At 47.2% G+C, this 15,256-nt stretch overlaps 1 protein-coding gene across 2 annotated transcripts in view; it reads left to right on the forward strand.

Annotated features, from left to right (window-relative positions):
* POLR3D (RNA polymerase III subunit D) overlaps window positions 1-15,256 on the forward strand; it is a 335,392-nt gene that overhangs the window by 167,091 nt on the left and 153,045 nt on the right. For both annotated transcript variants that reach the window (XM_086943691.1, XM_086943690.1), the window contains exon 5: window positions 11,341-11,465. In XM_086943691.1, coding sequence (XP_086799817.1) covers window positions 11,341-11,465 — 125 coding nt within the window. The remainder of the gene's footprint in view (window positions 1-11,340; window positions 11,466-15,256) is intronic.

Genomic DNA, 15,256 nt, shown 5'->3' on the forward strand with positions numbered 1-15,256 from the left:
AAGCCGTGAGCGTGCACTCTCCCGAACTTCCGGTCTCGGGATGTGCACGCTCACGGCAGTCGTGGGGCGGGACTTCCGTCTTTTGGAGAAGCCCGCGCCCACTCTCACAAAGTGGATGGCAGCAGAAGTCAGTGGAGGCGGCTCAGGCGGTAAGTGGGGCTTGGCACCTGTGTGTCAGCGTGTGTGTATGCAGTGTGTGTGTGTGCGCGTGCGTGTATGCAGTGTGTGTGCGCGTGTGACTGGAGAGGCATGGCTGACCCTGGCAATCGGCTTCTGGTGATGTGCACGGCTCGGGGGGCGGGGCATGCGCGTCCACGCTGTTAAATCGCCGCGCGTGCCCCTGCCAACGTCCCTTGAGAGCCGACTTAATCACAATAGGTCTCGAGCGAGACCTAAAAAACATATTGTGATAATAACAACAAGCATTGGCCGCTTTCGCGGCTGCGAAAGTGAAAGCGATCATCGCCCAGGAGTGGGACTGGAACCAAGAGAGAAACAGATGCGAACAAAGAGGCAGCAGACAAAACAAGCATTGGTAGCTTTCGCGGCCGTGAAAGTGAAACCGATCGCTCGGAGTGGTGCATCCGTGTGTGTTCCAAGATAGCCACAGAGTTTTTAGAGGCAGAGACCATGAGGGAAACCAAATAAAACAAGCAATGACCGCGCGGCCGTGAAAGTGACATGGCCACGTGGCCGCGAAAGTGAAAGTAATCGCGAGCGATGCTGATGAAGAGTTAAGAAAGCCAGATCGCGGCTGCACACGTGCACGCGCAAGCTTGAGGCCACCAAAAGCTTGTGGCTAGCACTTTGAAGAGCCACTTACTAAATGTCTCACAGAGCAGCGCATGCGCTGGCTCAGGCGAGACCTAAAAACGATATATACATGGTCATGCGTTATAAGAGACTAAGGTGGTATGTCCACAACAAAGAATGCCTACACAAATTGACATAGTGTGCTCTCATTTCTCAAAGACACAAGGTTGATATTGCTCGTATTCATAGTATCCACCTCATTGATCCAGAGGAACTCAAAGTAAAGATAAATGGCAGGGACAGCTGTATTTGTCCATTTCCTCTTCTTATTCTAGGGGGTGTTGATTTGGGTGGCAGGTTGAGTGCCCTTCTAATTTATTTATTCGGAGGTTGATGTTGAGGGTCGATATCTCCTTGTTTATGGTATGCTGGATGGGAAGAAAATATACATTGTTAACGTTTATGCTTCTAACAGTGATGATAAGTTGTTTTACTCTAAGATTCACAACCTGCTTGCTGAATATGTTGATACTCTCAATTATATGAGAGGGAATGGGGTGAATTTTAATTGCATCTTAGATAGTCAGGGAAGACAAATACACTCAGAGGTTATCGAAATCATGGGGTGTGTAGATATTTGGAAAAAGTTTCATCCTACAGTTAAAGAGTATTCTTGTCACTTACTGACTCATAATACCTATAGCAGATTGCATTGCATTTTGGTAGACTCGCTGCTCCAGCTGTACAATCGGTCCAGTATCTTGGCAGGTTTTTGCCACATCGCTGTTGCAAATACTTGGATGCATCTTAGGGGCGGTTGCAGGAACACATGCTACATGGAGACTCCAGACAGGGTTGCTTCCTGATCCCACTTGTATTGAAACCCTCGGTGCAGGTATTAAGCCATCTTCAGCCCGGCTTGCTTGAATCCAGTGGCAAAGTGAGCAAGGGACTCACGTCTGAGCATACCCTGCCATGCTTATGGTGGCCAAAAGCAGTACAAAAGGGGGTGGTGCTCAGACGTGAGTCCCTTGCTCACTTTGCCACTGGATTCAAGCAAGCCGGGCTGAAGACGGCTGGAATGCCAGAAACCAGTCCTCGGAAGCTTGTTTCCGGTCCAGGGAAGACATGGCTTGGCAGTTCGAGCTGGACTGTTCCCATGAGGCACAGGGTCAGACTGATTTGCATATAGCCATGTCTGAACTGGGGTGGCAGAGTGGGCTAAAGAACGGTGATGGATTAAACCCAGATCTTTTGACTGGGTGTGAGTGTTTGATTGATTCAGATGCTCCGTCCATCACCACCCCCTTTTGTACCGCTTTTGGCCGCCATAAGTGTGGCAGGGTATGCTCAGACGTGAGTCCCTTGCTCACTTTGCCACTGGATTCGAGCAAGCCGGGCTGAAGACAGCTGGAATGCCAGAAACCGGTCCTCGGAAGCTTGTTTCCGGTCCAGGGAAGATATGGCTTGGTAGTTCGAGCTGGACTGTTCCCATGAGGCACAGGGTCAGACTGATTTGCATATAGCCATGTCTGAACTGGGGTGGCAGAGTGGGCTAAAGAACGGTGATGGATTAAACCCAGATCTTTTGACTGGGTGTGAGTGTTTGATTGATTCAGATGCTCCGTCCATCACCACCACTAGTGGACCTTCAGCACTGATTGTGCCACCCACTTAAGTAGTTGTTTAAACATGCCTCAAGCCTGCTATTGGAGAGCCTATGTGTGCAGTTTTAAAGTACCATTTCGACCTGACAAAAGAATCCTTTTGCCAGACCCAAACTCTCCTTTTTTTTATATAAACAAATTTGTATTGGTTTTTACATTACAGCTGGGCAACAACACATCAAGTACATAGTCATCACCACTTCTGTGCATGTATACCTCTGGTTGCCTCGACACACCCAAAGCAAGCCAACAGGACTGCCCACTATCTAGTCATGGAAAAGAGATCAAAAGGACAAATCCAATCCATTCTCTCCCCTCCATTTGTTCCATATTTTATAGTATTTAGCAGTACAACCTCATGCCTCATACATCGTTTCTCCTGTTGGGCACACCAGTCCACTCCATGGCATCATTGAGTAATCGTTGGGGGATCAGAAGTCTTCTAACGGGATGCTATGACTCTCTTTGCCACCATGGTAGCTGCACCAAGCAGAGCACAGTATACCTGTGTGCCCCCAATTCCGTCAAACACTCCCAGTGTGGATAGGTCCACCTCCAATCCCAATACTACCAAGAGTTGTTCCACCACTGCCCTCCAGTAGTGTGTTAGAACAGGACAGGACCAAAGCATGTGATAGAAATCCGCTGATTTGCAGATGCAGCAAAAGCACCCAAAACGTGCAAGACCTGCTCTGAAGCGACAATCTGGAGTGAGATATGCGCAGTGAAAATTGTATGTTTGTATCAGCATACGTTTGAAGGATATCGTGATGTTTCTGAAGGCCATCATGGCATCTCTCCAATCATCATCCTCAAGTGGATCCAACTAGCCCTTCCATCAGGTCCTGAGGTGGCTCAATGAGTCTGATGCATTATTAATCAGTGTGCTATAGATCCTTGAGACATCTATTTTTCCAAAGGCTCCCATCATAATCTTTGCTTCTAGAGGACTAATCTCTGGGAGATATGTACCATGTGTATGTCGCACCTGAAGATGTTTATAGAACTAGGTCGTTGCTAGCATGTAGGTGGTCTGGAGTTCTTTGAAGGATAACATATATGTACTGGACCAGATGTCATCTAATTGTGTAATGCCAATAGCATCCCAGCGACCAAAACCCTCCAAAGCCACAACTTTCTTCAGCCACCTGCCCTGCCACCGCAGAGTTTTTTGAGTGAGTGTAGTATTCCAACCTGTGTGTCGAAGAGCAGCCCTACACCCGTAAAAAAATATCTGTGTCACCTCCAGTATTGTAGTGAGAATAGTTCCCCTGTAGAGCATGGGAATTACTCCCATGAACCCAAGTGAGGTAAGTTCAACTCTATAGGCTAGGTCAGACCAACTTCTGGTAAGCCTAACTTCTAGTAAGCCACTCATTCAACAGGAGCTTTGATGCTAAGAAGTACAAGAATAGGTTGGTCATACAGAGACCTCCATCGTATGTGGCCTGTTGACAAGTGGCGTGGGCCAAATGTGTTCAGGGCTTTATCTTTCTCCATTCAGGAGACCGTCATCTGGGTGAGTCTGGAATTAGCCTGGTTGCTGCAAATGCGCTGCAGCACGAGCAGCCAAGTAATGGGGCATGAAGGCAAGAGAGCAGCAGGCCATAGGGTGTCAGAGGGGAGGAGAGTGATGGCCCTAGATGGAAGAGAGTCGTTGGGCACCTCAGCCCGTACCCCTGATGCATCATAGGACCTTCTCCCTGGAAGGCCTATAGCACCTCCACAGCATGACGGGAGTCTAGTAGCCATCTGGCTTCACTACGACAGAAGACACACTTTAGAAAATGAGGCGTAAGCAACAGCAGTCAAATGTACAAATCCATGTCTAAAAGAGCATCTGGCTCAGGATGGAAGCCTACAGAATTAGGAGCCAGTACCCTAATGTCCTGTGAGACAGCAGTAGTAATGAGGTAGGGCCCAGTAGCTAGTATCCCCACACGTCTGCTGGGAAGGAGAGAGGGAAGATAGGCTTTTCCTAGTCATGCTCTGTGCAGGGCCTATATTGTGGAGGAGGAGGGCTGTGAAGTGGATACCTCCCCAATCAGTGCCACAGTTTGGTTCAGATGCAGAGGAAGAGTCCCATCTGGGTGTAGTTTGAAACCAGCCCCAACCCCCCCATCCCTCTCCCTCCAATCAGAGCAACCGGGCAATCAGGCAGGAGATCAGATGGCTTTGCTGTCGTCAGGCATGGAGCTCCGTGAAGCTGCCAAGTAACAAAGGGTACCGCCTAACCCTGCAATGCCCGGACGCCCCTAAGGAGATGGATGCACACCCACAACGATCTGCTGGGAGATAATACTGCTATCGGTGTCCGCTGCTTAAGGGAACAGAAGTTGTTTGTCTTCACACGGCCACCATCTTAAAATCAGGCACTGCAGCCGTGATATCAGTCTCTAGAGAGCGATCCAGCACAGCTCCACCGGTCTCAGCTGTTCAGGGAGCCATCAGAAGAGAGTAATACCTTTGCTGTGCACACCGGGAACTCCCAGGTAGAACGCTGGATGGCGATGGGTGACGGAGAGGTCCAGAGCACTCTTAGAGTGTGACTGCCATCTTGATGACCCAAGCCACGCCCACAAACCTTCCTTATTAACCCCTTCCATGCTGATGACGGAACGGTTCCGTCATCAGCGTCGGTTGAGCTGTGCTGATGACTGAACCGTTCCGTCATGACTCCGCCCGCGCAAGGCGGAGTCAGCACAGGCGGGGAATACGCCCCGCACGCAAGGGGTTAATACATATTAGTCACTCCTAGGGTAGGCCCTTAACACCCCAAAGGGAAAGGGTGCTTGTATTTAAAAAAACAGGACATGTACTTTTAAGTTTTACATGTCCTAGTTGTGAAAAACCCTTAAATTCGTTTTTCACTACTGCAAGGCCCATCTGGCCCATAGTGTAACATTATGTTTTCTTATTACATTTTATAAGTGTTATTTCCAAATGGGAAGAGATAATTGGTTCATGTTTGGTATCTCTGGAATCCCAATTTAAAACCTTAACTCATGTTGAAGTAAGTTTTAAAATTACAATCCTGAAAATGACACTTTTTATTGACATTTTCTTACTTTAGCCATTTGGTGCCTGCAGCCTGACTCTGGTTACATGACTTGATATAGTTGGCAGTTGCACTCTGTGTATTCCTTCTAAGCAGCACACACAGTGGGAGCTTGGGGTGACTGAATGGGCCATCGCTGGCAGGATGGGAGGGAGGAGCTTCCTGCTAGAGTGTTTATTGGTAAAATTGTGTTGGGTAGCCAAGAAGTTGGGCGGGGGACTCAACAGGGATGTTCTCTTCCCCCATTGCCTTTTGTCTTGGCTGTTAAACCGCTAGCGATCCTGATTTGAACTTAGATGAGGGAATAGGCGATAATGTCTGAGATGTCACTCATCCAGCTTCCCTTTACTCTGATGATGCACTATTTTATTTGCGGTTTCCTAGGATCTCCATTGCTTGGCTAATGGAATGTTTGGAGCGCTTTGGAGAGGTCCCAGGATTGAGAGTAAAAAAGCAGAGAGTGCACATTGGCATCTAATCGCATAACAGAATTTGCTGACTTGGATTTTGCTGGGAGACAGGCAGATTCTGGTCTTTGGGCGTTACAGTGGCTCATACACCAGAGAAGCGATGTAATTATGGTTTGATGTGGGTTTTGGAGGGATCCAGACATCGGTACAGTTTAGGACCTCTCTTCCTTTGTCTGTCATGGGCCAGGTTGCAGTTGCAAAGATGGTTTTTCTTCTGCTGTGTCTTTATGTACTTCAAAAATAGCTCCGTCGTCTCCCACTGGCTACAATAAGGTTGCTGGATAGTCTGTTGATTTACCTGGTTAGAGCAGTGCAGAGGAATAGTGAGTCATCCTGAAACAAGATTTAAAAGAAGGTGGCATTGGGCTTCCCAAACCTTGATATATATACTACTATGGTGCATATATTCAGCATGCTGTCATATGGGTTACTGAAGAAGATAACTGGGCGAAGTGCTTGTTGGAACGCATGTGTGAAGAAGTATCCATTTTTAGAGAGATGGTGCCCAAGCAAAAGGTGTTGTGTAAAATACTAGAAAGCCGGCTGACTGGGGTGAGGAAAACGCTGGCCTGTGAAGACCAATGTAGTTTTATATCCAGATTCAACACCGTTTATAAGCTACATAGACTTGCCCATGTTCTACATAAGACCAAGGGTAGCGGTGAAGAAATGGCACTGGTGTCAGTGGACCTAAGTAAGTTGTTTGAAATGGTGGGGTGGGTTTACCTACATTGTGAAAGGGAGATGGGCTTTGGGCCTCATTTCTGCCGCAGGGTGCATATACTATACACAGAACACAAGCTGGGGGTGTGCAGTGGAGGTTTGATGTGCGGCGGGGCACCCGCGAGTGAAACCCGCTCTCACTGCGATACCCTCTCTCACTGCTTCTTTTCGTCTTGACAATGGAACCAATGGGGGCTTTCCTCTGCATGGCTATGGGTGATGATGGTATTGAAGTAGGGGACAAAATGCATTTATTTCGCTGTTTGCGGATGCTGTATTGATCTATCTATCACTTCCTCGAGAGATGGAGTTGTGGCTTTTGACACATCTTGGGAGGATGGTAGGACTTCAAATAAACAGAGGTAAATCCCTATTGTTCCCACTCGGGATGTTGATGGGGGTCCCAGATACATACCTACTTCCATTGGTGCCGCGTTGGGACACAGACTCCTTACGATATCTTGGGGTTAGGGTGGGTCACAATTTTGATGTCCAGCAGTGGTATTGCATAAATCCATTACTGACTGGATTGACTAACTCAGTGAGTTTTTGGAATACTCTGCCGCTCTCCATGGCGGGGAGGGTGGCAGTGGTGAAAATGGTGTTTCTTCCTGGGTGCATGTTCCTTCTGCAGATAGTGTTTTATATGCTCCAAAGTACACTATTTAAGAAGTTTGATAGCTTGTTGATCTCTCTTCTGTGGGCCTGGGGGAGGAGCCGGGTGGCTCTGCCACAGCTCAAACGAGAGATGTTGGAAGTTTGCATGGGCTTACCGGACTTTGAGCTTTATTACTACGCCTCTAAGTTACAACATGTGCTGCAATGGGCATCTGAAGAGATGACTTCATAGCACTTGTGCCGGGCATTCTTTGATGGAACTTCCCATGAATTGTCTTGGATGCCTCGCAACACCCCCTACTTGTTTAAATAAGTGGCAGGGAGATTTGGGAGTGTGTGGTTAAGCGGGTAATTAAGCAACCACCCTTTGCTAGGGAGTTGGAAATAGGGACACTGCTCCAGTTTCAACACATTTCTGAAAATATGTCCGTGTCGAGATGGGGGCTGGGAGACAATGGGGCAGCTGTATCAGGGTGATGTATTTCTTACATTCGTGGAGGCATGAAACATGTTTGCAGTGGGAGGGGTGCAGTTCTTGCAGTGTGCTAAATTGGCATGATAGATTTGGACTGAGTTCCCGGCTACTTCTCGGTGACAGATACACTACATCTGGTACTGACTATGGGGTCAGCAAGACATCTAGTGACACACCTTCACCAAATACTTAAAGCTGGTAGAGCTGAGATGGAACCAGTGGAGGGAGGGGAGGGAGAGCTGACAGACCCACTCACTAACTCAGACTGGACGGTGGCAAGTGAACTGGTAAAGACAGTTTCCTGTAATGCAAGATTTAAACTAACTCATTTTAATTGCCTCCACCGTACATATATAATGCTGATTAAACTCAGTAAGTGTCAGTGCCTTGGTATTAGCCAAAAGAAGAATAGCTATCGGGTGGATGGATACTAGGACTTCTTCTGCCACATTATTGTGTAGGGATGTGGTGGAGTGGGCGATCGCTGAGGAAGTGCTTATGAAAGTCAATCGTAGGGATGATAAATTGCAGGAAGATCTAGTCACCTGGGCTGCATTGTTCGGAGGTTTGCATGACACTCAGGATGGGGTTTCTACACAGGTTACTCAGTCACCGGGAGAAAGCATACAAACTGCACAGGACCCTGATATGATGGGTATGAGTCTCGGAATTCCAGTGAATGCACTTCTCTTTGACGAAAAGCTGAGAAAAGAGATGTGGGAGATAGGAGTGTTGAGTAGCCTTAATGACTTTTGAACCGCTTCAAGTGGAGTAAAACAGCTGAAGGGAGGATTTTAAAACTTTATTCAAGGACATGTATTATTGGTAGTTGCTAAATTATCTATATGCTGTACCAGGTTATGTTGGTTATTGTTTAATAACTGTTTAAAGGTTTAAGAAAAACAATAAGGCAGGAATGTATACATTTGTATTCCCATCTGAGGTGGGCAAATGGTTGTATAATGCCTAATAAACTGAAGAAAAGAACAATCCCTTTTTGAACTTGTCATGAGAGGTAGCTATATCTTTGGAAAAGATCCATACATTGTGAGACAGACTGGTAGTATATGGGAACAGATTACCAAGCGCATTCTGAAAAGGCTGCACTTTGCTAGAGTTGGATGTGTGTTTCCCTGAAGCTATTTAAACCCAAAGATGGGATTATGGCAATGTTGCAATGGTGTAAAGATGGACTTCTATCCCAGTGAGACCTTTCTCACCTTTTCAGTAGGCACAGGGTGCCTCCTGGTCTCTTCTGGATTCCAAGCTGCTTTGACAGCAAGAAAGGTTCTTGAGGCGCTTTTGTGGTTAAGCTCGACCCATCACATAGTGACACTTATGTGTAGAGCTATGAGATTGGAAAAACTTAGAATAGCGCCCAGGGTGAGCGCAGCATGGGACACATATATTGGGGAACTGCTGAAAGATGGAGACTACATGTGCTCAGGTGGGAGAGGTTTCGGGAAATACAAAATTTAGGTTGATACTATTTAACTTCCTTTACTATCCTTTCTGCCACCGATTGTATTGACTAAAATGTACTCTGGGAGATCCCCTTATGTCCGAGGTGCAATACAGGCAGTCTCCCTTTTCCTTTTGGCGTTGATGTGCCCCCACCCCCCCGATATTTACCTTCTGGGAAGAGGTGTTCGCAAAACTGTCGGCGGTTACCGCAAACCTGTTGGATTTGGGTCCTCAGTTGGGGCTGCTAGGATTGATCCGCAAGGAAAAGAAGAGAAAAATGCAACACAAGTTCCTACACCTGGTGTTGGTAGTGGCACAGAAGGGGATGGCAATGGGGTTGGATGAATTCCAGGGGCACCAGTATAATATTATGTGTCAGATGTGTAGTAAGTCATTCAACAGGCATTTTTAATAAGTGAAGGCTGCATGATTTTAACAAGCAGGGCATCAATTCTCTCTTCAAGGTGGGTAAGTAAAACAATTGGTGCCCCTGCTCTAAAAGTCTCTTGCCACTAACCACCATGGCCCCATAGCCTGTTGAGGGCACAGTAGTTGTTCCCCACTAAGGGTTGGGGGTCCAGTTGATGTATTGGTCATTCCAGCAAACTGTAGAACTCAGCTAGAGGGCACTGTAGAAGCTCTCAGTAGTCTTGAGATGCGACATCATTGGGTAGAAAGGCCTCATGGTAGTCCAGAATGCACATATGAGAGGCAGAATATCAATTGACTATGCTTGAAGTACTTTCATTCACAACACCAGGGCTTTCTCTGAGTAAAAACGATGGAAGTTGTGTGGTGAGGGGTAAATCGTAGTTCTCTCAACACTAGTTGAGATACCCTGGAGGCTTATTTGTACAGGATATGAGAGCTAGTACCTGGACCTATCTGGGAACTACATGAGTGAAGGGGAAAGCTTGGTCTGGACAAGAGGTTGGGGTAGGGTTTGGTGCTCCCTAGCAATGATGGGACCCTCTGTACTCTGTACAGGAGGTGAGCTGTAGCACTCGGACTCTCTGGGCTGACCTAGCAGTCAATTTGTGCTGGTGATAGTAAGCCTAGTACTCTCTTGGATGGATAAGACCAAGCGGTTCATCGCGCAATTTTTTGACAGTTCTGGAGCTTTAACAGCTGTGTGAAACTCCCGGGTAGTGGAGATTTATGGCCCAGAGTGTTCTCTACATATAGTTGTGATAAGTTTGGGCACCTATGGTAGACTTAAGTATATTTTATGGATATTGATGTCGGAGCTATCCATGAGCATTAAACAGGAACTGCTTCTCAAAATACATTGTTTCCTGATGAAGACTCTCAGCCAAAACACGTGTAGGAGATTGGATCATACAGTCATGATACAGAAAATTCAATAAATTACGCAACCCTAGCAGTCTTATAACTGTCAATAGTAGAAAATCGAATATTATGTAAAGTGACTGTCAATTCATCATATTCAACAAATTGTGATTCTGGATTACAAACTTATATTATATATAAGAAACTGTGTTGCTATTGATTACCAGCTGTTTAAGCCTCTATCATTTTCTTAATGATAACTTAAAACCAAGAAAGGCATGTTGTATCCATGGACGGATAGCAAGATATCACGAAGTGGTTGATGCACTGTTGTATATGGACGAATGAATGGTTAAGTATGATTGTATGGTTGAGATATGCATGATTAATAGTATGGATGATATATTTTAAAAGTATTCTAAAGTATATTTTGTATCTGAATGAAACATCAATATTTTTTTATATAATAAACGTATTGCATTTGTATAGAATTTGAGTTGTTTGGTCACTGGTCCAGCTTCCCCAACATCAATAGAGTATGATATGACTGCAATTGAAATATATAGTTACCTCTGAGTTTCTTAGTACAATCTATTGGACTCTGTACTCTGTACAGGAGGTGAGGTAAAGCACTGGGACTCTCTGCGCTGACCTAGCATACAATTTGTGTTGTGATAGTAAGCCTAGTACTCTCTAGGGTGGATAAGACCAGAGGAATTTTGGCCAAGTTGTGTTGGCTTTGGGTGATGATTAGCGATTAGCGAATAGACTGTGAATTTAGGTTGGCCCTGTGTTCATATGTACTCCACTTTTCTCCTACAGGCAACTGGGACAGTTCTGTTGACATGACAGACCTAGGACCCTCCCACATCATTAACATAAAGAAAGAGAAACGGGAAACAGAGGAAGAGACCAAGAATATATTGCGGATGCTGGAGAAGGATGACGTAAGAATACCTTCAAGACTCCACTCAACTGTGGGTCTGTCTAGGCAATTAGATTTTGGAGCTTTGTTCCTACTCTGATCATGTAATCCTGTGTCTTGTTGTCTATTGATGAGATCTCTGGTGATCTTGTACCATGTTCCAGCTCATTGCGTGTGTGGGAGAGAGGTGGAATAGAGAACAAAAGTTGAGGGAAAACATTCCCAAGCCCCAGGTGGTTTTATTTATTAATGTGAATAGCCATATTTATGCCCTGTTGATATTTAAAATGAAAGGAAGTTGTCTGTCTTAGTGCAGTTTGTTTCCAATTTTCTTTTACCTCTGACTAAGAAAAAAATCTAGCCCGCCTCTTGCTCCTTGCTGGGGCACAGTCACACACACACACACACACACACATACAGAAAAAAACACACACACAAAAAAAACACACACACCCCCAGATGCTGTTTGGATTTCTACTTTGGCTAATATAAAATCCCAATAGTCTCTGCCTCTTTACTGAGGCACAGAATTGTGGGGTTGGTGATTTGTTGGGTTTGTTTAAAAGCCTGTTATATCCAGGGACAGCAATAGAGCTGTGGTATAAAGTCCTTTTTTCACTGTGTACTGATCATGCTTTACTAGATAATTGAAACTGAGTATAATTTGTTGGTAAATAAAACCTATTTTGTTAACAGTGTTGTGAGAAGTTGGCCTGATATGTGGTGTTTCCAATTCTGGAACCACCTTGTATCAGTCCAAACAATCCCTTATGGTGTCTGGTTGTAAGTCAACCTTGTAGACAAGCTATCCTAGGGGTAGCATGGACTAAGCAGCCTTAAAGGCTTAACTTAAGAGGTCGTGTTAAGCGAGCTGTTTTACCACATACAATACTGTAATACCAAATGAAAGGACACCACACAAGTATATATTATAAAAATATGTGTTTATTTCTAAATTAATCCCCAGTACTCTTTATGAGCAAAGGGGCACAAGCGTTAAATCAAAAGCACAGTATAACATATAAAGTTGCACAATTATGGATGAGGGCGGGTGGCCACTCAAACCATATACTAAAAAAGTGGTATACGAGATACCAATCGAACAGTGGTTAGGCCTAGGGCCTAGAGAATCGCTGGGAGCAGTCAGGACTAGCAATGCTGAAGTCGGGAGAAGCCCTCAGAATTCGGGTGCAGCACGTAAAGTGCGGCTTGCACCAATGCAAAGTCAATGGTGCGTAAAAGTTACACAAAGTTAGTTTAAAGATACTTCCGCTGAACCTAGAGGAACAAAACTTAAGACACAGACCCTAGAGGTGTGTACCAACGTAGGCACACCGGCGTTGCAATGTTACCTCACCCACAGGAAGTGGTTGCACAGGGTCGAAGTGGCGTCTGGTTTTGACACGCAGGCTCTTGGTGCTTGGAGCTGGGGAAGCTGCAGGCGATGGGAAGCAGAAGTGTCCGGTGTGATCCAAGGGTGGATCGAAGTCGAGATGAATCTGAAAGCAGAGGGGACAGAGTCTGGGTCACTCAGCAGTGACCAGGGTGGAACTAGGATGGAACCAGGCAATGTCGGGCGCAATCAGATGGTTGTCGAGAGGCTTCTCTCCGCTGTCACGTGGGCTCTGGGGCATCTGCGACGTCCAGGAGCAGGTCACGATCTGTCCCACGCAGGCTCTCGCCGTCAGCACCGTCGACTTCAAGATTGCAGCAAACAGCACTTGGCAAAAGCAATCCACGCGGAACCGGGAGATTGCTTCTCACTCCGACCAGGAGGGTCAGAGGGGGGGCTCCTTTTCACAGGAGCTGGTGCAGATCTGGAGCAACCAGAAAAGCAAGTCGGTTTCGGGTTTTCGTCGGCACAGGGGCCACAAGCCAGCTGGCAAGTGACCGGGCCAACGCGTCGAGCCAACACAAGCAGAAGGGCCCCACGCAGCACTCGTCGAGTGTGGAGGGGGTAACTTTGGTGCAAGTGTAGCTCAGGGTTGGGGCTTCTCAAACCCCGGTGTACAGCTTCGAGGGTCACTCGTGGCCTGCACGGTCAGCGTCTCGTGGCCTTTTCAAGATGGCGTGCCCCACGCTTCCGGTCGCCTCCACGGGTCTCAGCTCTGCAGGGACTGTGGATCGGGCTGGAGGAAGGCAGGCAAGCTTGATCTCGTCGATCTCTGTCGCTCGACTTCCGGCGGGAACTGCAACAAAGCAAGGGTTGAGGTGCTGGGTGGTACCTGTTTGCACAGGGTGGTCACTCCTTGACCACAAGGGAGATTCTTCAGTCTTCTACGTTGAGTAGGATGTCGAAGGGTCCAGAGTTCGTTTCTTATGTTTCTTCAGGATTATCTGAGTTGCATTGGCACTGCTCCCACTCTTATTCGAACCTGGTGGGCTGGACATCCTGCTAGGTCGCATCCTATGGGTGGGACCCAGGAAGGGGGTGGATACACCCCTTTCCTTTGATCCAGGCCGCGCTGGGACTGGGGCTGGTGTGCCCCAGAACCGGTTTGGCCAGATTATGCAAGGGGCAGCCTTGTGCTCCCCAGGCAGTGTCTGGTTTCTTTGAAACCTCCCTGCTACAATCCACTATCTCCTGTCTGGGGTGGTTTGACACCGCCCTGCGACAGGAAACCCTTTGTCCAGGCCACCATTTGCTGAGTTTCGGTCAGCAGCAGGAGGCCAGACCCGTGTCTGTGGCAGAGGCATCCATTTTGTGGATCTGAGGCTCTTTTAAAATCAACCGCGTTTAATGTATTGGCATTTATATAGCGCACTACTTACCCGTAGGGTCCCAAGGCACTTCGACCGCTGCGAAACGCTTCCTGGCTTCCCTGAGAGATGGTCCCTTAATGGGTATCTCCAGGGTGAGACCAGGCATCCCCGGCGGTCTGGTGGGGCCGTTAGTGAAGATGAGGCAAGCTAATGCCCAGAGTTGCCGAGTGTGATCGCTGATCAGAGTGGGCACCGAGGCGAGAGAATTATCGAGTCCGCTGACCCTGGTCCAGAAACCTGCCGCGCCGGGAATCGAACCCTGGTCCCGGGCCGTCCTCTGCTCTCGGGTCTGCCGCCTCTAACCAGTGAGCCACACTACTTCGCGTTTCAGTAAAGCAACATGTCTTCTCCCTCTAGAAGGGTGGAATGCTACCCCCGTCGCCAGAACTGGCGAGGGGGTAGTATTCCAATTCGTATGACACATTACACGACATGTTTTGATAAAGCCAAACCAAAGTTGCTATATAACCGCGAGGATTATAAGGCACTTAATAGTATATGGTATGGCATTATCCCGGAACAGCTTAGGGAGTTGTTCCCGACAGCTGCAGACAGGCTCAGCTCATGCCAGAGCTCCATCTCACATAAAACCACACACTCTGCCTCCAGGATTGATAAGGCCTTCCATAGGAGTGACTCACAGGTTTATATGTGTCCAGATATAGGTTTAGATATAGGTATACTATATCTAAGCAAGGGGTGATTACACCCACTTGCCCCAGCTGAGTGATCAGCTAGTTGTGTCAATTTAAGAACCAGCCAGGGGTGGCAAAAGCTATGCTTCAGCCCCTGGTAGGCCTTGGTGGCACCTATGCCCTGAGCACCTATAGTGCATGGTACAGGGGCTGACAAGGAGTCCATTTTCCAATTGTGGTATGTACCTATAGCACATGTATTACAAATTTAGAGAGAGAACAGCAGGCTGGGGGTCTGGTTAGTCGGCCCACAGCCTCAGTAAGTCGAAAACCAGTGAAGCAAAAAGCAAAAATTGGGGTGACCATAGGATAGCAGACCCTACTCTCCTACACAACCCCCCCTCCCCCCAAACGC

Source organism: Lissotriton vulgaris, chromosome 11, assembly GCF_964263255.1.
Source record: "Lissotriton vulgaris chromosome 11, aLisVul1.2, whole genome shotgun sequence".
Lineage (NCBI taxonomy): Eukaryota > Metazoa > Chordata > Amphibia > Caudata > Salamandridae > Lissotriton > Lissotriton vulgaris.